The sequence below is a fragment of the Gaeumannomyces tritici genome (assembly GCF_000145635.1).
Source record: "Gaeumannomyces tritici R3-111a-1 unplaced genomic scaffold supercont2.2, whole genome shotgun sequence".
Lineage (NCBI taxonomy): Eukaryota > Fungi > Ascomycota > Sordariomycetes > Magnaporthales > Magnaporthaceae > Gaeumannomyces > Gaeumannomyces tritici.
Genome location: NW_008804546.1, coordinates 475230 through 494865, shown reverse-complemented (window position 1 = coordinate 494865; position 19636 = coordinate 475230). Strand labels below are relative to the sequence as shown.

The following is a 19636-nucleotide window of genomic DNA, read 5'->3' as shown; positions in this document are numbered from 1 at the left end:
TTGCGCGGGTGCGAGCTGTGTCGTGTCCAGCCCGTGACCGCCGCCTTGCTGGAGATGGCACCACAGACGGGGACGAGCTTCGTAATTGGTCGGGCCCAGCACGCCGTTTTTAGCACACAGCTGGAGGCCGCGCTGGAGGGCCTGCACTGTGTAGTGGCACCAGGCTCCACGCAGCGCACAGGCCAACCACAGTTCCGCAGCCCAGCGCGCCCGGTACCTCGGGCGGACTCCAGGCTCGATTGGAAAAATGGATCATTCCCTGCTCGTCTGCCAGGTGTTATGTCATCCCTGGCGACCCTCTCTCTGTTGGCCACGAGCACATCAACCACGCAACAACGTTTGCTTGCTCAATGGGAAACGCAGTCCTTTGATCCTCCACTGCCCAAGCCGAGTATAACTTTTTCTTCCTTCTGCAGCTTCCGCTATTCCTTGTATCTATCCTGGTCCCCTTTGTCCCTCCCTCACTCCGCTGGCCGCGCCGCCTCTTGCCTGTCGCCCACCCGTTCCGTCCTGATTTCGAATCGACCACGTCAACGCTACTAAGCTCGCCACACTGCGACCACGCCCGATTGTCGAACGCGACACCACTGCCACCACCCATTGTCTCGATTCCGCTAGAACACAGCCGTCATGTCTGTCGAGCTTGATCCCTCGGAGCTCGGCTTCCAGCGTATGTCTTCCGGCTGGTAGTGCGCTTCTACGTCGCAAACGCGATCCGCCCTTTCTAACTTGTCTGCTGGTTTAAAGGGCCTTTCACCTCCGAGGTCGCCCAGGTCCTCCGGATCCGGAACCCCAACAGTCTCCCTGTCGCCTTCAAGGTGTGTAATGCCACCTGAATCCGCCGCATCTCAACCATGACTTTACCTTTCTGTGGGCTGACCAACCGTTTCGATAGGTCAAAACCACGGCGCCGAAGCAGTACGCACGCCCCCACACAAAGCCCGACGATTCGAGCACCTGCGCGAGGTATCTGGGATCCGATCGGTGACTGACGCCTTGTCTCCCGTCTAGATATTGCGTCCGCCCCAACTCAGGCCGGATCGAGCCGGACCAGGAGGTCCAAGTCCAGGGTGGGTTGCCCCTATCGGAGGCCCGGTGCCACCGCTCCGTGGCGACTTGCGATTGAACGGGGGCTAACTCCCGTCTTTACACGGCAAACAGTCCTCCTCCAGGCTATGAAGGTGGATCCTCCGGCAGATGCGAAGTGCCGTGACAAGTTCTTGGTTCAGGCCGTGCAGATCAGCCCGGACAAGGCATTCACAAGCGTTTCGGAGATTGTAGGTCTCCAAGCCTCGCGCTCCCCGGCCACTGTCCAGACGCCACCCCGTTTCTGTTTGTTTCTCTGGCTAACTGTTGCTGTAGTGGGACGCCGCCCCGAAGAGCTCGATCCAGGAGAGGAAAATACGGGTCTCCTTCCTGCCCGCCGATAATGGTTCGGGTGCGGTGGCTACCACCCCGGCGAGGAGCAAGTCTCCTGGAAGCGGAGTGAGTTCCGGCCGTAATTCTCACTTTTGGTTGTGCTCTGCTGACTTTTATGCGCAGGGCGACGCCACGCCTGATGTTGCTCCCCCGTCCTACTCATCCCCTGCCGCTCACCCACCGGCGTCGAGGCAGTCTCTGCAACCCGAGCCGAGCCCGTCCGCCGACAAGAGGAAGACGCTTTACCACGAGTCTCCTCTCTCTACTGCCGTCACCGACGCTACTTCCGCCCTGAGCGCGGCCACGGCCCAGGTGTCCAACTCCAAGCCAGTCGAACAGGTGAAGGAGAAGGTGGCCGAGGCTAAGAGCGCGGTTGCTGCCAAGGTTGAGGACAGCGGACTTAAGCAGCGCAAGCTTCCATCGGCCGTCAAGAGCGCCCCGTCGGCGCCGGCTCCAGTCACACAGGTCCACCCGGCGGCCCGCCAAGAGACCATCCAGGGCGTACCTGTTCATGTAGTGGCCGCCCTATGCCTGCTGAGTTTCCTGTTGGCCTACTTCTTCTTCTAGGCCTAGAAGGAGCTTGTCCGAACTGGTGGCTTTGCCATCGTCCACCGAGCGCAGAACTAGTGGTGACTTCCAGTCGCCGGGCCTCGACATTCCGTTTCCTTGATTCCCAAGCCTTATACATCCTGGGCGATACCCTAACCCTCCTTGATTTTCATTTTCATTTTTCTCATGTCGGTAAAGGAAGAGGCTTTCCTGGACGGGACCGCTCCTGTTTCCGCACGCGCCAGCGCCCGGTTGGTAAAGCCAAGGCCCTGGAGATTGGCTGTGGAGAACCGGGACTGGACCAAAGGATCTGCGCGCCCCGTGCCCCGACCATGTCTACAGCAGCCATGTACTTGGGGATTCAAGGCGGGGAGGAGGATAACGAGGAGGAAGCAGAGGATGCCAAGGAGTGGCATGTTCCAAAGTGAGTGTTATCAGCAGCTTTTTCTTGCGCTTCACTTTTCCCCACTGTTCTCATCATCAACCCCTAAGCAGTGATGCTAAGGGCGATGAGGAGATACCTGTATTTTATGCTGTATTTTCGAAGAGGCAGCTCGTTTCATTTGTAATTCGTCACGCGTAGAGATTTTCCTCTGTCTTTGCTCGTCCTCCTTTTCAGGACTCAGGGATCGTGAGATCTGGTGTTCATCCGTGGTGCTCATTCGCCGGTTCTCAACTTTAGCCGGAGTGAAGAACTGGTACATTGGTGACGGTTCACTGTAATGACAGGGTCGTTGGGTGTGTCTCCTGACCATTTCTCACTCTAGATAGGTAAACATTTGCTTTTATATTCATATTCTACTTTGCCCCCCTGTCTATGCCCAATATTATTACGCTTAATCCCGTTGATTTGTTCGTCCGGAGGAGCAATGGACCTAGCACGGCCGCCATGTCATCCTCTGGACACACCCCATCCCCTATTACATCCTTTCGCTGGAGAGTACAGGAGCGAGGAAAGACTTGGGCGCCTCACGACTGCAGCTCATCCTCTTTCCAGTCCGCCACGGCGGCGACCTTGCCCTTCTGGCCGGCGGCGCCGACGAGGCGGCCGCCATCCTTGCGCTTGACGCGGCAGCGCATGCCGATGGAGTCGTCCCAGATGAAGCGCCAGATGGCGTAGGTCCAGCTCCGGTGGCGGGGGAGGTCGTCGTAGAACTCGGACGCGATGCGGTTGAGCTTATGCAGGCGGGTCCAGGGCACAGCGGGGAAGTCGTGGTGCTCGTTGTGCAGGCCGACGTTGTACGTCAGGAAGTTGAGGGGCCCATAGTAGCTGAAGGTCTCGGGCACGGGGATGGCGCGGTCCGGGTCGCGCGCCTCGGGCGCGACCGTCTCGTACACGTAGTGCTCGGCGATGAAGTGGCCGGCCAGCGGGTGCAGGGACCCGGCCAGGTGCGAGGACAGGAGAAGGTAGAGGAGCGGCCGCCACGAGCCCGTGAAGTGCACAAGGCAGTAGTCGAAGGACAGCTGGACGGCCAGGTTGAGCAGCGTGATGCCCGTGAAGGGCACGCGGAAGATGAACATGGGCCGCAGGGCGTAGAAGAAGATCTGGAAGGTGCAGAAGAAGGCCTTGCCGAGGATGGAGTCGAAGAAGACGGCCTCGAGGGCGGTCGGCAGGTCCGTGTCGAGGCCGTCGACGCCGAGGGACTTGTGGTGGGTCAGGTGGTATGGCTGCGAGAGGCGGGTTCGTTAGCTCTGATCACCTCTCTCCCTCCCGTCAGACCGACAAGCCCCGCGCCGAGAAGCGCCCCCCGGGAGTGAACATGGAATATTGCATACCCTAAAAGAGGCGCTGTAGGGGACGCCGATGGGCAGGTTCGCAAAGATGGCGAGCAGGCGGTTCGCCATGGGCGAGCGGAAGGCCAGGTTGTGGGAGATCTCGTGGATGGCCAGGAACAGATTCTGGTTGGCGGTGGCGCCGAAGACGTATGCGACGGCCCAGAACTTGAGCGACCAGAAGTCGGCGTCGCGCAGGTAGAGCGCCAGCGACACCTGCAGCGCCACCACGCCCGCGACCACGTACTTGGTGAGGGGCTCGGGCCCGCACAGCTTGGTGACCTCGGGGTGCGCCTTGATGATGGCCAGGCGCCGCGTCCGGTGCGGCTCCTCGGTGTAGGTCCAGAAGAAGTCCTTGTACTCGGCCTGCGACTCGACCGGGTCCGCTTCGGCGCCCGCCGCTTTGGCGCCGCCGTTGCTGGCCTTCTTCCGCTTGGACGCGGCCGGGGCCGACGTCACGGTCACGGAGGAGGGGGCCATGTTTTAGGAGGCGGATGTGGTGACCTGGATTTTTGTGGGCGCGACAGGAATACCAGGGGCTTTATAACGAGAGGAGAGAAAAAAAAAAGGGGAGGCGCAATAGACCCGAATCACCGGCCCAAACTGACGAGGCAGCCTGGCGGTTCAAGTAGCAATTGTGTTGCTAAAGTACGCCCTCATCCGAGAAAAAAGAGAAGAGGAGACAGGCAAAGGCGGGAAAAACCACCCAAAGCAAAAGGTAGGGCGTAAAATGTTGGCGGCGGGAAGGCGACTCGTCCCCCAGCCTTTGGAGCAGGCGATTAATTGTCCCGTTCCAATTCTATCAGTCGATCCCCAGCTGTTTATCGGGCGGTGAGCCGACTGTTTTAGCGGGGAAGACCCTCCCCTGCCGCCAGCCGAGCTATCTGGTTGGTCGCCCCTTTTCAGGGGTCTCAGGGGCCCAGGTGGGATTTCAACATGGAGATTTCACGAAAATCCATTGGGAGGGGTCACGCCACAGGTCTGGGCTGCCCCGGCCGACCCATCCATGTTTCTCAATGTTTCTGGGGTACCCTGGGAGATTTTGTGTTGTCGAGAGCGGGTTCTCGTCGTCAATTGACATTGTGGCATTGAATTTCATGGGTTTGTCTCTGCAGTGCGGCCTTCAGAGATGCCAATGGCTCATTGGACAGCGATGACAAGCTAGCCGATAGGTTATACTCGATTTCACCTTTTATCCGCACACGCCTTGTACTTCTGAGCCTCCCAGCCCGGCCAATGCTTTTTGAGTTACATATTTGCCTTGCTGCCAAGTGTATCACCCTTTTTGAAGACCTCTATCCCAGCCCCTCGGAAATGCTTGTGCCTAGTACCTCGCGATGGGCGCGGGGGGCTTGTTCTCGAGGATAAAGTCGATCTCCTCCATGACGGCGGGGGTGAGCTTCTCGAGGACGTCGAGGGCCTTGATGTTCTCGTAGACCTGCGCCGGGGAGCTCGCGCCCGTGATGGCGGAGCTGATGTTGGGGTTCTTGAGCACCCAGGCGAGGGCCAGGGCGCTCTGCTTGACGCCCAGCCTCTCGGCGACGGGCGCGAGCCTGTTTGCGCGCTCGATCTGGTCCTCCCACGCCTCCCTGCCGGTGCGTTTCCAGTAGCCGGCGATGAACTCGACCTGCTGCTGGGCGAAGCGCGAGTCGTCGGGGATGCCGTCCTTGTACTTGCCCGACAGGATGCCCTGCTTGAGCGGCGAGAAGACGGTCAGGCCGAGCCCGAGCTCGCGGTACAGGTGCGCAAACTCCTGCTCGACCTTGACGCGCTCCAGCATGTTGTAGCACGGCTGCTCCATGAGCGGGCCGACTAGCCCGAGCCGGTCGGCCACGCGCCATGCCTGTGCGATCTCGTCGGCGTTCCACTCCGACGTGCCCCAGTACAGCGCCTTGCCCTGGTCGATCATGTGGTTGAACGCCCGCACCGTCTCCTCCATGGGCGTCTGCCGGTCCGGCCGGTGCGCGTATAGTAGGTCGACGTACTTGAGCTGCAGACGCTCCAGGGACGCCTCGGTGCCCTCGACAATGTGCTTGCGCGACAGGCCCACGTTGTTTGCCCGGTTGTCGCCGTTGTGCGAGCCCCAGTAGATCTAGATACGGGGGCGGTGTCCCAGATCAGCAACGTGGTCCTCCAGAGTCCCTCAAGGCCGGGCAGGCCATCGAGAATCGGGGATAGGCCTCACCTTGGTGGAGATGACGAGGTCGTTGCGCTTCCAGCCGTACTTCTTGATGGCCTCGCCCATGACAATCTCGGATTCGCCGGCCGCATAGGCTTCGGCGCAGTCGAAGAAGTTGACGCCGCAGTCGTAGGCGGCCTTCATGCACGCAAATGTGCCCTCTGTCCCTCGACCATCGCCGAGGGTTGCGAGCCTGTCAGTTTCTGTCTAGAGGGGCTCTTTGGCTGCTGGGCTTTGGGCGCGCGGGGAGATGGAGGGGGCGGGGCATATGATGCGCACCTCGGTCGACATGGCCGCCGTACGTGAGCCAGCCGCCGAGCGAGATGGCCGAGACCTTGAGACCGGACCGGCCCAGGAAACGGTACTCCATCTTAGGAAGATCTTCGGGCTTCTCCATGGCGGCGACTGTGGTGCTGGTAGGTACAACTTGGAGCGAGGTTCGGGAGGGGGGTCTGCTGGTGTTGAGCAGTCGGGAGTGAGATGTGGAAATTTCTCAGGCGTCAGAGGACTGGGAGGATACCTGGTGAAAGTTGGGGGTCCCGCGGGATTTAAGGGCCGCCTTGTACCCAGCGTCTGATGCCCCATCCCAGCTGCAGCTTTTTTCGGGCTGCAACGCTCCCGCTCCCGCCATCCACGCGATATGGACGTACGTAGTATCTACATCATACTATGCTCTTCGTGCCCGGCGTGCAGGCTGTTTTACTCGTGCAGCTTCTACACGACGCCACGGCTACTGCTTCCCACCCCTCTTTAGGCACAGCTGCGCGAGCAAGACGAGATATCCACGTAGGTGATTTATTGCCCCTCACGAGGTTGTTATCGTCCCCTTCACGGCCGCGGGCAGAGAGGCTTCCTTTCTTGGCGCTCGTTCATATTGCTTGGTAAGCTCCGGCGGTATCGGAACCAGAGCTTACCCCGCCGCCCGTACCTCTTGTGCCGACAGGGGGCATCCAATCGCGCCGCGGGGTGACATCACCGTGTAGCTGCCCTCCCGCTCCCGCTCCTTTAGCTGCAATGGTGATGTGCGTTAGATTAATTAGCGCCCAAACACCTACTGTCGAGCCATGTACAGTTTCCTTGCCTCCGCAGTAAACCTGTACATGCCGACTTGAGCCACGCCCCGACTTCCATCAGAAGAGGGTGCCATCCCACACGAACCCCGCCTGCCTTTTATGGCCAGGGACATGGATTGCCGCTCGGCAAAGGTAAGCTTGTCTCCATTTGAGGTGTTAGGGCTAGTCGAGCACTCGAACGAGCTTGAAGCTACGACAGCCTGCGAGCTCGACTTTGAGCTCGACACCGCGCCACATAGCAAGATCCCCTTGGTACTCCTAATATCTAATAACCAGACCAGAAAGGGTCGACACACCTTTGAGTTTGCTCTCCGTCCCCGTCGATCCACCGCCAGCATAGCCCAACCTCGGAAGCATATAATGCAGCCAGCCATGCCGGTGTATGGAATGGGGCTTCCAGAAGCCGCGAGTGCGTGTCAGGCGGTTTCTGGCTCCAGCGAATACCATGCGTCGCCGAGAATGTCGAGGCAGGCTTTAGGGCTGTTACACCGCATACAAAAAGCGTGCTGCTGAAGGGAATAGCGTACAAGACGTCCAGTGTTGGAATGTGCTAGAATTCCATAGTTACTATTGAGTCTGGCCAGTCTTGCCATATGCTGCAGCTAGCCCCTGGGAACTATCTCCAAATGGATGGAACATGATATAACAAGATCGAACACTCATCGCCGGCTTCTGAAATCCGAGGTGAAGGGTTCATTGGTCCTGAGAGGAGCAACCTTTGATTTTCCAGGCTGCTTTCGTAGGAGCTACGACGTCAGAATCCAATGAAATGGCCGGCCTTGAGGGTCCGTCGACAAGACAGAAACAAGGCTTGTACTGCTTGCTACCTGTGCCTCTAGGCTGTGCTGACAGCCAAAGCTCTTGGAAGAGCATATCGATCTATTTACTTATATGACTTTCCCATGATGTACCACAAATTCCCTTGCGCCTCTACTGCAAGATCTCTTCCAGTGCTCGAGAAGTACAGGGCTGTGTCTCTGTTTCGGTATATACATATAGTGCTTACTGCGTTTGATACTATAATCTCGACCTCGGGCGTATGTACGGCAACCCTGCACGCATGCTAGGCTGTGTGAGGTAGGACCGTGCACCGGCCTACCTACCTCCAGGCACGAGCGCCCTCCTCCAGATAATGGCCATAACAACAACAACAACAACAACAATTTCCCCCTCATCTTTGGGCGACCTTCTGGGCCGGCCCTACCTCCAACATACGCCCCTGATCGTTTAGGGTATGGCCCGTATCCTACACAATATGTTGTTATCTGTTCCTCGAAGCCTTCGATGTTTCCGGGTCGCTGAAGTTGGACTAGAAGTGAGTGTACCTATATAGAGCAGACACAGTAGCGAGGAGGAGAGGGGACACATCACGTATATACTTGCGCTTGCTGCTGGACATCTCTTTGTTGCCCCGGCTAGGGTGCTGGGCTGGCCCCTCGTGATATGCAAGTGCGGGAGGCGGCAGCAGAGGAGCCGTCAAATAGAGACACAGCAAACACCAAGATCACGCGCATGCCCTGGCGGCAGCAGCACAAAAACTTGCGGGATATCCGTGTCCTCCACTCCCACAAAGCCTCCAGGCCGACAAACGCTCGAGGATCGAAGGAATCAGTCTGGACGCCAAGGAGCTCCAACGCTAAGCTAGAAGAAAGTAGAAGAGGGCTGACATCTTGGTCATACCTGTGCAAATGCCCCAGGCCTGCTCATCTAAGGGTCGATGGAGGGGCATCGCGGGCTCGTTCTCGGGCTGCCGGCTCCACAGACAACTTGGTACCTAAGGTGCCTCCTAGGCTGGGAGGTGGCCCATGGGCCAGGGAGCTGCCTTGTGTACCAATACCACCTGTTAGCTGGCTGCCATGGCAGTGGCGTGTAGGCCGCTCCTTCCTCAAGAGTGACTAAGCAGCTGCATTGCCCGCCTGCCTGTCGGGAACGCCTTCCAGCAGCCGTAGTCCGTCGTACCTGCTCAGTGACGTATGATCCCTGCCAGGGCATCCCCCCACGGCAGGACCAAGCATGCTTGCGCCCGCGAGGCTTACGCGATATTAGCCCTTGCCCCCACCGCCTAGGAAGACTGGACGGCGGCCAGCTGACCAAACGACCTACTTGCCCACAACGAAGCATCCGCCATTTGGCCTTTTTATATTAGAAAAAAACAGGCACGTGTCTCTTGGTGGCGAGAGGATCAGCATAGGGCTGAAGAGTAGCGAATCACAAAGAGTCTAATTCGGGTTGACCTGGGAACTCTTTGGACAAACCCTAAACTCGCAGGAACCCCGGTGTCCTCCCCTCCCCACCACTTTCGTTTTTTCTTCCTTCTTTCCTTCCTGACCGCCCACCAATCACTACCTGGTACCTGGTTTCTTCTCGACAGAGCTTGGAACTTCCATCTTGTTGTAGCAGCGACATCTCCATCTGGGTCACGGTCTCTTCGTCTTCTCATCCAGGTCGTTTACTAACATCTCTCTCGGTGTTCTCCTCCAAGCTGGTAAGCTCCCCGCGCCTTCCCTCGTTGGCGTCTTCTGCAATCCTTCCGCCTACGAACCCTCTGCCGACAGCATCTCCTCCCATCACGAAGAGACCCTTGTCTTCCAAGCTGGTACCACCTATCTCTTGGCCCTAGCCACCTCCATCGTGCTCTGTTCTACCTCCTCGGCACTTCCATGAAGTCTCTGGCTCAGCCTGCCCATCCTACCCGCCCTGCCCACCATTTCTTTACGTCATTTGATCTCTCTCCTATCCATGCTTTTGTCACCACTCCCGCTGCCCACTTCCTCCAATTTGGTCATCGCTCCAAGCTCTCTGTCTACGACCGGCAGTATCTACATCAACTGTCCTTGCTGCTAACACTTGTTTAGGTTACGCGGACTATCTATCGCCGCTAAACAACATGGCTGCCTGGGACAACGGCTCCGGTGGCGGGGCCTGGGAGTCCCAGACTACTGGTGGCGACCAGTGGAACAGCTCGGGCAATGCCGGAGCTAGCAATGAGTGGAATGACAGCACTAATGCTGGTGGAGCTGCTGCCGACAATCAGTGGAACGACGGCGGCGATGCTGGCGGTGCCGGCGATGCCGGCGGTGGCAATGGCTTTGGTGCTGCCGACGACGGCGGCAATGGTGGCAACGATGACAAATGCTTCAACTGCGGCGAGGCTGGGTACGTCTGAAATGCAGCTGTCATCATCCCGCGGCAGTGAACATGACCTCTCATTCAAGTGTAAACACCATGCTAACACACCATATAGTCACAACAAGGCGGACTGCACCAAGCCGAGGGTCTTCGATGGCACTTGCCGCGTCTGCAACAAGGAGGGCCACATCGGCCGTGATTGCCCTGACCGCCCTCCCATGCAGTGCCGCTCGTGTGGTGAGGACGGCCATATGTCCAAGGACTGCCCCAGCAAGACGTGCCCCAACTGCAAGGAGCCGGGTGAGTGAACATTCAAGTCTATCCTCGATCGTGAAACACAGACGGTCTAACAGCGTTACTGTGTAGGCCACACTGCTGCCGAGTGCGAGGCTGCTCGATTCATTGACCGCTCTGATGCCCCGGACATGGAGGCGTCTGCTGCTCTTGATCTGATCCGGGAGGCCGTCGACGACTCCGACATGTTCTCTGTCAAAGAGGGACTCAAGGCCTACCTCAAGGCCAATCCGGATACCAACTATGTCGCCATGGAGCAGATCCTCCGTAAGGAGAACATTGGCCTCTACTTCATCGCTTTGGCCAAGGAGCTTCCCGTTGGCATGGTCAACATGGATCTTCAGGGAAACTTGGACAAGAAGCACACGATCTCGCTGCGCTTCAGCGACAAGTGCCCTCGTCCCCGCGAGCGCGACTTCTGGCCGAAGGACACTGCTGACAACCTTGAGCGGCTCGAGGACGCTGGCGATCTGGTCCACTCCCATCTCCCTCGTTGCCGTAACTGTGAGGAGCTTGGACACGAGACTCGTGACTGTCCCCAGGACAAAGTTGAGCGACAGCAGCTGGTCATTGAGTGCATCAACTGCAACGAGCCGGGACACCGTTCCCGCGACTGTATGTTTTCCCTCGACGTGAAAAAGCCAGCAGGAGATCGGATACTAAGCAACTTCTACAGGCCCTCAAGCTCGTGTCGACAAGTTTGCCTGCAAGAACTGCGGGTAAGTCAACTTCCAATGAAATCTCGCAACACGAGAAAACGCCAAGAGTGCCTACCTGTTACTGACCCTCTATTACAGCAAGTCGGGTCACACGTCCAAGGAGTGCGAGGAGGAGCGTGTCTGCCCGCCGGACATGGAGTGCCGCAAGTGCGGTGAGTGTAAGTACCACCCCGCGTCCCTGATACGAGGTCATACCTCTTGATCGCCACTTGGAATATGGGGGAAATGTAGCAAGCTGACGTTTGTGCGACAGGTGGTCACTTTGCCAAGGACTGCCCGAAGGGCGGCGGCAACGGATGCCGCAACTGTGGCCAGGAGGGCCACATGTCTCGGGACTGCACCGAGCCCAAGAACATGGCCAATGTCCAGTGCCGTAACTGCGACGAGTTCGGCCACGTGAGCAAGGAGTGCCCGAAGCCGCGGGATAGTAAGGCTTCGTCTGTCCTATTGCTATGTTTGCCGTCCAGGTCACTAACTCGCATACTTGTGCAGTCTCTCGCGTCAAGTGCAGCAACTGCCAGGAGATGGGCCACTTCAAGTCCAAGTGTACCAAGCCGCACGTTGACGATGATGCCGGCATGGGAGGCTTCGACAATGGTGCTGCTGATGGTTTCGACAATGGTGCTGCTGGTGGTGACAACGACTGGAACACTGGCAACGCTGGACAGAGCAATGACTGGCAGACGGGCGCTGGAAACACTGCAGCCCCGGGCGCCGATGCCGACTCCTGGAAGACCTCTGGCGGCGGCGTCTCTGCCTGGTAGCTGCAAAGCCAGCCACAGCTCTCTCTTCAGCACTCGCTCTCCAGCGCTTGGGCTGCTTTCTAGGAGGGACTGTGTTAGGCAGATACGTTCATCGCTGGACAATCGCCCTTCTCTTTCTTGTAGGATAGTGGGCTCGGGATATCTGGAGTTGATTGAAGGATGGGATGACCTTTGCTCAGGAGTGACTCACTAGTAGCTGGGATCTTGGGGTAGGATAGCAACTGTTGGGAAGCTTTGCTTCTCCAGAGACAGGCGCTGCCGCCCCGTTGGTCTACTTTCGGCGAACGTTGAGCGGTGGTATGAGGCCACGGATTTCGTTTGAGCAAAAAGGTAGATAGCCCAAGTCCATTAGATAGGTGCTACGGCACAATAAAAAGAGGTTCAGACTCAATAACATGGAGCCCGTGGTCCAAGGCGAAGTGATGTCGAAGTTTTTCCATTACAGTTTCTTGAATATTTTCTGCATTGACCAGCAATGACATTGATTTTCAGCTATCACCCAGTACTACTACCAAGTCCCAGGCAGTGCTCGATCATAAGGCTCTATTTTGTCAAGATTCCAAGCACGTGTTGAAGGGTATTAAACCAGGGCTCTCTCGGTGGCTGTGCAAGATCAAAGTCGGACCACGGGCCAGCCGAACGCAGATACTTGGCCGTCTCATTACGAAGACGGCAGCCACCGATAAAATGTGGCCAAAAGAGGTTCACGAAGCCTAGCAGAAAGTTGTTGCACACACAAGAGCGTCAGCACATGAAGCTCTCCCTCTACATCCGTAACACGGGACGAAGGGAAAGGAGGGGAGACGATGAAGGTGAGACGTCCGTCACCGGGGAGAACAAGCACGGGGACAGCCCAAAAAAAGCAACATACCTTGATACCAGTACATGGCGGTGCCGGGCGCCTGGCACACGTGCTCGTAGACGTACCACCTCCCTCCCTTCTTGAGGTAGCGGTACAGCTCCCGGATGTTCCGCTCCGGGTCCGGGATGCTGCAGAGGCAGAGGACCGAGACGATGCAGTCGACCTCGCCCTCGGCCACGGCGCCCGAGGCCGCGAGGTGCTCGATACCGCACGGCACCACCTCGTACACGCCGTCCAGCCCGGCCTCGCTCGCCGCCGCCCGCAGCGCCGCGTGCACGCTCGCGTTGGGCTCGACGCCCAGGATCCGCTTGACGGGGCCCCCCGGCGCTGCTGCCTCGGTGGTGGTGGTGGTCCTGCGGCGGCGGAGGCTGTTGTCGTCGTCGCTGGTGGGGGTGCCGCCGACGACGCTCCGCGCCAGCGCCGACGCCCACATGCCGCTGCCCGGGCCGATCTCGAGCACGGTGCCGGAGATGGGCGGGTGCGGTGGTGGCGGCGGCGGCGGAGCGTCCTGGCCAGCGTCGTCATCATCGTCGTCGTCGTCGACCACGGCGCCCGCGCGCACGCGGCCGGCCAGCAGCGAGAGGACGCCGGGGCCGGCGTTGGCGCGCACGCCCGGCGCGGCGCAACGCGTCCAAAAGTCGGAGAACCAGGCCGACGCCAGCGTGGCGCCGTGGTCGGCGCGGCCGAGGAGGTGGGCCGCCAGCGTGCCCTCGCGCGCCAGCCGCGCGACGGTGCCGGGGAGGCAGCTGAGCGACGAGAACATGAAGACCCAGGGGAAGGCCAGGGTCTGGGCGATGGTGAAGAGTGAGGGCTCCTCCATTTCGGGGCTTGCTCCTCTCCTAGAAAAGGAGTGCGTTTGTATGTGTTGTATTGCGTTTTGCTCCGCACCCCAGGGACACGGGGTGTTTGATTGTTCTGCCTCCAAGCTGGAGCATGGGAGGGGGAATAAGTATGGGCGAGGAATGTGGGAGCATTCCAAGGGGCAAAGGAGGGGGCGGGCGGGATTTTATAGGCAAGAGCTCCGAGCTGTGGAACCAATAAACCGATAAGCACGGCTACGGCACGTGGGCTGCTCCCCCTTCCCTCTGCCTCTCTTCCGTCGAGCATGGTCGCCTGCGTCCACCTACATATTGCGTAGGGCTTCATGCAGAACATATCACATTACGGCGGATGAAGTCGCGTCACAACACCAGATCCTTCGCAACAGTCTAGTGGAAAGGCCGATGTGGGTGTGCTCTGTATCCTCGCAGATTACAAATGCGCCCTCTAGAGAGAGAGAGGGGGGCATTTGGTAACAACCGGGAGCACTCTGAAGGGTTCTCCTTTCTCTGGCCTGCCGCTCGAAACTTAGGGCACCAGCACAAACGCGAGCCCCTGAATGTTTTGCTCACGAGGAGCTGCCGGCTGATTGAGAAATAGTGGACGGTTGGTTTGGGGAGAGACCTGAAAACGGAGGACTGCGTATTTTATGCTCGACGGTAGAAAATTTCCTAAAATCCAGCCTCGAGAATCCTTGAGGCGCCGAGATTCATATGCGCGTCTCAGTGCCCCGAGGGTGGTATCTTGTCTAGCCAGCAGGAGAAAGCGGCGACCTCGCGCGCACATCGATTGTCCAGCTCAGGGGCGGGCTCCCCCGCCATGAAACTCATGTGCCTGTGACAATCCTCCTATCACCCCGAGAATAGTCAGAGCCTCCGCCAAACTCCACAGGGCTCGCCGTAGATAGATATCGGAGAGGATAGTTGGGCGGCCGTTAGCCCTGGGACCAGGCCAATCGCCGAGAAGGAGAGTGGAGGTCGTAGCCGGCGCGGCCCAGAGTCAAGTGCCTACTTTAGCAAAAGGCAAATTAGTATATATTGGCGATACTGGCCAGTGTGGCTCCGAACCGTAGCGTGAGCGTGCTGTGCGTACGTACAGACCAGTCGGGGTACCGGCACCAGCCCAGGGCAGAGTGGCCGGCCAAGGAGCGCGAGTTTGGGCAGCATCAACCAAACTTCTTGGATCCGCCCGTCTGCTTCTTTCCACCGGCGTCGGCGGTCTTGCCCTTCCTGCCCTTGCCGATGAGCTCGAGATGGCCGGCGCGCTCGCCGAGCAGCTTCTCAGTCTGGTTGACCAGGCCCGAGGTGTACTTTTTGACGAGCTTGTCGGCCTTGGTCGGCTTCGCCTTCTTGGGCTTGGTGACCCTAGCCCCCTTTTTCAGAGGCTTGGCGGTAGCCGCCTTGGTCGAAATCTTGACGGTTCCCTGCGCCATCGTGCAAAGACGTGAATTAGGTGGTCTGCGAGGGTATATGGCGAAGCTTCAGTAATTCCCAGACGGTTCCAGGGTGCGGGATCAGGGGTGTGATTCGGGCACTGCCTGTAATGCCTCCATTCCAGAAAATTTGGGCGGTGAGGCGCGGCACTTTTATGCGCGGCGGACCGCGCGGCGGCGGGGCAATGGCGACGATAAGCCGGCACGGATAAGACGCACGTGTTCCCCGCCTACCTGCCGGCGTCGAGCAAAACCCGCCCCGCCAAAGCATGGCAGCGGCGACGGTTTTGATGTGGGGCTTCGCGGGCCATTAGGAAGCTTGGGCCAAGCTATCGCGAAGTCGAGGTTGACGATACTACTTTTTTTATCTGGTCAGAAAATTCACCCCCGAGACGGCAGCTGGCACATTGTAGGGCTAGATACCCGACGATGCCGAGGTAGAGACTGTCTTCGAACCCAACTACACATTGTGTGCGCCCTCGTCGCCCAATGGCTCCGACAAGCCAGTCCAGCCACCCTTGAGAGCGTCAAGTGCTCCCCACGATGCGCTCCCACCTGGCTCGCCATGTCTGCCGAGCGAGCCCGTGTCTCGCGGGGCTCCATGTCAGGCACATATCCATATCTGCCCTTGCGGTCCGCGAGCGAGCCCAACGACTGCGCACATGTCCGACACCACTGCGTATAAGCAGGCCGCCCAGCAGGACATTCTTTGGGGGATTCAAGAAGCCTGCCAGGGATGTCAAGGACCATCGCGTCCTGCCCGGATACGACCAGCTTCTTATGTACAGCGCAAGCGAGACCGACAATATCCGCCCGCCCGCCGCGCAGAAGCTTGTCGCAGCCCTGCGCTCCTTTTTCCAGGTGGCCAAATTCCGCAGCGACCCTATCAACTCGACCCAGGCTTTCTGCGCGCTCCGCACCCTTGTCTATCTGACAGAGAAGCTAGATAATGAGGGGCGGGATGGATACAAGTTCAAGCTCGGCTTATCACTAGAGGTCAGGGACTTCCACCGTATACAAGAAGTGGCAAGGAGAAAGCCTGCCAAGGGAGATTCCAAGAGCCACTTGGAGCTCGCGAGGCTGGCTTACAAGTGCCAGTGCCTGCTCGACAGCCAAGCAGCAAACAATATCGGCGGGACCGTCTACCGGAGATACATCTCGGCCCTCGCTAGGCAAGGCGCCGCCACTGAGGCCTCGGAGCTGCTCTCGGCATCCACCGCAGACGGGATGGCAATACAGAGAGAGACCCAGAAGCTGTGGATGGAGATACTAGAAGGTCTCGCGGAACAGGATGACGAAACCACCTTGGTTCAAAAAGCCACCGAGTTGAACTTACAAGGTTTCCACGAAGGCCGACGCCAGAAGATCATGACCTCGTTCTACGCCAAGCGCGGGGATGCGAGCGCTGTGTTCGAGTGGTACTACAAGGCAAAATGCGAGCCCTTCGCGCCCACGCTTTTGGAGCTTTTGAGATTTGCCAGGCGGCACCCCGAGGCGACAGTGCGTGTGAACGACATCTTCACCAAGCTCTGCGGCAACCCCCAAATCCCGCCTCCGAGGCACACTTGGGATGTCATTCTACAGTGGGCTGTCAGCATCTTGGGCAAGGACATCGATGGCATCGATCAAACGGTGAACCTTTTACCTACTACGGCCAATTATCCAGATACAGACACCTTGAACAAATTGCTCGAGACTGCGATTGAGATGCAGAACCCAGCGCTTGCCGAGAGGTTCTGGCTTTGGTCAGTAAGACGAGGCATCCCACAGGATATCCGCTCGCGCGCACTGCAGCTGGAGTACCGGTTGGAGGCCAACGATTTTGTGGGAGCCCACAGCGCCATGGAAGCTCTTGTGGCTTTCCCACGTGAGCACGATCATGGCCAGGAAGACGCCGACGAGGAGCCTAGACGACAGGGAGGGGCGAGCTTCTTTGACGCACACAGCACGTTGATCCTGAATAAATACATCCGGGCGCTCTGCGTGGACCTGTCCCAGGGTCAGAAGCTGCTTTCGGTACTGGGCCAGGTCGAGGAGTTTGAGGTTACGCTGGAACCTGAGACCACGGCAGATCTTTGTGTCCATTTCCTGAGGACGGACCAGCTGTACGAGCTGATGGATACTCTCTCGCTCCACGCTCTGCAGTACAGCCTGGAGGAGCGAGCGGTAGTGCGTGATGCTCTGGTTAAGTACTCACTTGATGAGGCCAACAGCACGGCTCGTGTATGGGACAGCTACACGCTTCTCCGCGAGTACTTCCCGGATACAAACCGGGCGAGCCGCGTGGAGCTCATGGACGCCTTCTTCGGAAAGCGCAAGCGTCCCGACATGGCGGTGCTCGTGTTTGGGCACATGCGGGCGCAGGAAAACCCCGCGATACGACCCGACGCGGCCGTGTACACGCGCGCACTCGAGCAGCTCGGCCGGCACCCAGACCGCGAGAGCCTGGGCATGGTACACAACATGCTCAAGATGGACGCGACGGTGCAGCCGGACACGAAGCTGTATAACGGCCTCATGATGGCGTACACGGGCTGCGGCGACCCCGAGACCAGCCTCGAGTTCTGGCGCGAGATCTCGGGCTCGCCCGACGGCCCCACGTACGACAGTCTCGCCATCTTCTTCTGGGCGTGCGAGAAGCTGCCGTTCGGCGACGAGCGCGCCGGCGAGGTCTGGGCCAAGATGATGAGGATGGAGGTCGAGGTGCCCCCTTATGTCTTTGGAGCCTACTGCGGCGCCATTGCGGGTAATGGTGACGTCGATGCTGTCAAGAAGCTCTTCAAGGATATGAGGAGCACCGTGGGCTACTATCCAGACCATTCGATGTGAGTACCCTCTCTCTTTTACCACCCCTTTACTCACCCGGCATTGCCATATTTTGGAAGAAAGCGAACGCTGACACTAATTCGTTCCTTACCTCTTCCACACAGGCTGCGCATCTCTTACAATGCCCTCCCTAGCCAGGATCTTCAGAATAATTTTGAGGAGTGGGCAAAACAGGAGTTCCCCGAGCTGTGGGGAAAGCTGGATGCCGAAGTTCCGCGAACGAAAGACTCTGTTGTGGAGCGTAGCGATTTCCGGAAGCCACGAGACGAGCTCAAACCCTAGGCTAGTTTAGGGGCTGGAACCTAACCGTGAGTTCTCAGAGCCGTTGGAGATATTTGCACACATAAAGAGCCATGCGAAGCTGATAGCCCTTGGCTTGGGACGTGTGCACGGTCATGCTTTGCTGTGTTTGTGGGATCTACGAAATAAAATATCTGTACATTTGTCTCGTATGAGATCAATCAAACCTGCTATTACGTGCCGGCACATTCCTCCTCAGGCGATGGATGATTTCGGGGTGCCTGTGCACACTGGGGTGTAGGCCAAGACCGATGGCCCTCCTTATGGCCTTGGCCATCTTCCTGTGGTTGACGGGGCGAAGGCCTGTCTCGTCGCGGTGCTTTATGCGGCCCATGGGCGTTATGTATTCGGAGATGACGGAGAAGTTCTGTGGGCGGTAGTCTCAGTAACTTGCCACAGGCATGACGGGGGTGGGGGATAGCAGCAACCAAAGATGGCATGAACAAAGACAAAAAAAAAACATACTGCGTAGTTGTCCAGCGGGTTGAAGCCGAGCACGTCAAAGACATCGAAGCGGGGCTTGAGCTCGCGCTTGAAGTAGCGCCCGACCTCCTCGGGCGACAGGTCGTGCGGCGAGTAGACCTCGCCGGCGGCCCAGCGGCGGGGCATGTGGCGCACGTAGGCGTTGTTCTGGTCCCTGGCGCGCAGCGCCTCGGCGGCGTCGGCCCTCGCCTGGGCCGTGCGCTGCGCCTGCTGCTGCTGGCTGCTGCCCATCGACGACGTCGCGGCGAGCATGCGGATCAGGTCGGCGGCGGCCGGCTCGCGCCTGGGCTCGGGCTTGTTGCCGCCGCCGCGCCAGCCGCCGCGGTTGCCGCCCATGGACCAGAATTCGTCGTTGGACCTTAGGCCGCCGCCACCGCCGCTGCCGCCGCCGCCGCGACCTGGCGACGAGGGGGAGGGGAGGGGCGGTCGAGGCCCTCGAGGAACTGGGCCGGGGAGAAGGGGGCTGAGAGGAGGTGGGGTTAGGACACCGGCGTGGAGATGCGTGCTGGGGGAGCGCATGGGTTGCATGATGCGATGTGCGCCGCTGGGAGGGGGGTATCCGCGACGTACTGTTAGGGGGGACGGGCTTTGGCGCCGTCGTCGATATGAACCTGGCGGCGGTGGTGGTGCTGGCGGCGGCCGGACGCGAGAGCAGGGACCGGCAGTGGCTCGCCAGCGATGACGGGAGGGAGAACTTCGGTGGTGGCATCGTGGAAGAGGTGGTTTAAAGCGCCGTAGATGATGGCATAAAAAAGGGCGTCCCGGCCCTCAATGTCTGTCCCCCTCAGCCAATACCTGCCCTGCCGTCTTCGCGCGGGCCAAAATACGACTTTGAAGCTCTCCACACATCCCACGCTTTTTGCCGAGCTTAGGTAATCCCGAATTGCGGCCGCCCCCCTGCTTGACGGACTTGGGCCCACTTCGGTAGCTTTTCCAGCGGCATGGAACTTTTTTTTGTCGGTGATCGCATTGAGCACGACTGCGAAGCTTCATGCGGGGACCAGCACCTCGCTCG

General features: G+C 59.0%; 10 protein-coding genes across 10 annotated transcripts; 3 read left to right on the top strand and 7 right to left on the bottom strand.

Annotated features, from left to right (window-relative positions):
* The first annotated feature begins 251 nt into the window (after positions 1–251).
* On the top strand, positions 252–2789 carry GGTG_02715 (hypothetical protein). Its single transcript, XM_009220490.1, has 7 exons — positions 252–670; positions 748–818; positions 896–918; positions 1012–1070; positions 1162–1277; positions 1363–1485; positions 1543–2789. Exons 1-7 carry the CDS (start codon positions 631–633, stop codon positions 1984–1986), a joined length of 876 nt encoding a protein of 291 aa, XP_009218754.1. The 5' UTR covers positions 252–630; the 3' UTR covers positions 1987–2789.
* Positions 2790–2937: 148 nt separating this feature from the next.
* Positions 2938–4221, bottom strand: GGTG_02714 (dihydroceramide delta(4)-desaturase; the record flags this gene model as incomplete). The annotated part of the gene is made up of 2 exons (XM_009220489.1): positions 2938–3636; positions 3745–4221. 2 exons carry the CDS (start codon positions 4219–4221, stop codon positions 2938–2940), a joined length of 1176 nt encoding a protein of 391 aa, XP_009218753.1.
* An 844-nt stretch (positions 4222–5065) lies between these two features.
* GGTG_02713 (voltage-gated potassium channel subunit beta-2) lies at positions 5066–6317 on the bottom strand (the record flags this gene model as incomplete). Its single annotated transcript, XM_009220488.1, has 3 exons — positions 5066–5833; positions 5927–6081; positions 6200–6317. The coding sequence occupies 3 exons, from the start codon at positions 6315–6317 to the stop codon at positions 5066–5068; spliced, it is 1041 nt and encodes a 346-aa protein (XP_009218752.1).
* A 408-nt stretch (positions 6318–6725) lies between these two features.
* Positions 6726–7350, bottom strand: GGTG_02712 (hypothetical protein; the record flags this gene model as incomplete). The annotated part of the gene is made up of 3 exons (XM_009220487.1): positions 6726–6773; positions 6835–6929; positions 7290–7350. 3 exons carry the CDS (start codon positions 7348–7350, stop codon positions 6726–6728), a joined length of 204 nt encoding a protein of 67 aa, XP_009218751.1.
* Positions 7351–7880: 530 nt separating this feature from the next.
* On the bottom strand, positions 7881–8722 carry GGTG_02711 (hypothetical protein; the record flags this gene model as incomplete). The annotated part of the gene is made up of 3 exons (XM_009220486.1): positions 7881–7970; positions 8097–8302; positions 8674–8722. 3 exons carry the CDS (start codon positions 8720–8722, stop codon positions 7881–7883), a joined length of 345 nt encoding a protein of 114 aa, XP_009218750.1.
* A 1158-nt stretch (positions 8723–9880) lies between these two features.
* GGTG_02710 (hypothetical protein) lies at positions 9881–11999 on the top strand (the record flags this gene model as incomplete). The annotated part of the gene is made up of 7 exons (XM_009220485.1): positions 9881–10149; positions 10238–10422; positions 10489–11031; positions 11093–11135; positions 11214–11293; positions 11389–11562; positions 11628–11999. 7 exons carry the CDS (start codon positions 9881–9883, stop codon positions 11897–11899), a joined length of 1566 nt encoding a protein of 521 aa, XP_009218749.1. The 3' UTR covers positions 11900–11999.
* A 201-nt stretch (positions 12000–12200) lies between these two features.
* Positions 12201–13658, bottom strand: GGTG_02709 (hypothetical protein). Its single transcript, XM_009220484.1, has 2 exons — positions 12771–13658; positions 12201–12612 (listed from the first exon to the last, which is right to left on the bottom strand). Exons 1-2 carry the CDS (start codon positions 13579–13581, stop codon positions 12443–12445), a joined length of 981 nt encoding a protein of 326 aa, XP_009218748.1. The 5' UTR covers positions 13582–13658; the 3' UTR covers positions 12201–12442.
* A 451-nt stretch (positions 13659–14109) lies between these two features.
* On the bottom strand, positions 14110–15130 carry GGTG_02708 (hypothetical protein). The gene is made up of 2 exons (XM_009220483.1): positions 14677–15130; positions 14110–14590 (listed from the first exon to the last, which is right to left on the bottom strand). Exon 1 carries the CDS (start codon positions 15010–15012, stop codon positions 14746–14748), a length of 267 nt encoding a protein of 88 aa, XP_009218747.1. The 5' UTR covers positions 15013–15130; the 3' UTR covers positions 14110–14590; positions 14677–14745.
* Positions 15131–15303: 173 nt separating this feature from the next.
* GGTG_02707 (complex I intermediate-associated protein 84) lies at positions 15304–18598 on the top strand. Its single transcript, XM_009220482.1, has 2 exons — positions 15304–17837; positions 17943–18598. The coding sequence occupies exons 1-2, from the start codon at positions 15556–15558 to the stop codon at positions 18118–18120; spliced, it is 2460 nt and encodes an 819-aa protein (XP_009218746.1). The 5' UTR covers positions 15304–15555; the 3' UTR covers positions 18121–18598.
* GGTG_02706 (hypothetical protein) lies at positions 18155–19140 on the bottom strand (the record flags this gene model as incomplete). Its single annotated transcript, XM_009220481.1, has 2 exons — positions 18155–18256; positions 18604–19140. The coding sequence occupies 2 exons, from the start codon at positions 19138–19140 to the stop codon at positions 18155–18157; spliced, it is 639 nt and encodes a 212-aa protein (XP_009218745.1).
* Positions 19141–19636: the final 496 nt, after the last annotated feature.

Excerpts from the sequence above, each read along its gene's own strand:
- GGTG_02709 (XM_009220484.1), bottom strand. The coding sequence starts at position 13,581 with ATGGAGGAGCCCTCACTCTTCACCATCGCCCAGACCCTGGCCTTCCCC. Across the intron at positions 12,613-12,770 it reads CGCCATGTACTGGTATCAAG|GCTTCGTGAACCTCTTTTGG; the intron begins GTATGTTGCTTT and ends ACTTTCTGCTAG.
- GGTG_02708 (XM_009220483.1), bottom strand. The coding sequence starts at position 15,012 with ATGGCGCAGGGAACCGTCAAGATTTCGACCAAGGCGGCTACCGCCAAG.
- GGTG_02715 (XM_009220490.1), top strand. The coding sequence starts at position 631 with ATGTCTGTCGAGCTTGATCCCTCGGAGCTCGGCTTCCAGC. Across the intron at positions 819-895 it reads GTCTCCCTGTCGCCTTCAAG|GTCAAAACCACGGCGCCGAA; the intron begins GTGTGTAATGCC and ends CCGTTTCGATAG. Across the intron at positions 919-1,011 it reads AAAACCACGGCGCCGAAGCA|ATATTGCGTCCGCCCCAACT; the intron begins GTACGCACGCCC and ends TCTCCCGTCTAG.
- GGTG_02707 (XM_009220482.1), top strand. The coding sequence starts at position 15,556 with ATGCGCTCCCACCTGGCTCGCCATGTCTGCCGAGCGAGCCCGTGTCTC. Across the intron at positions 17,838-17,942 it reads TACTATCCAGACCATTCGAT|GCTGCGCATCTCTTACAATG; the intron begins GTGAGTACCCTC and ends TCTTCCACACAG.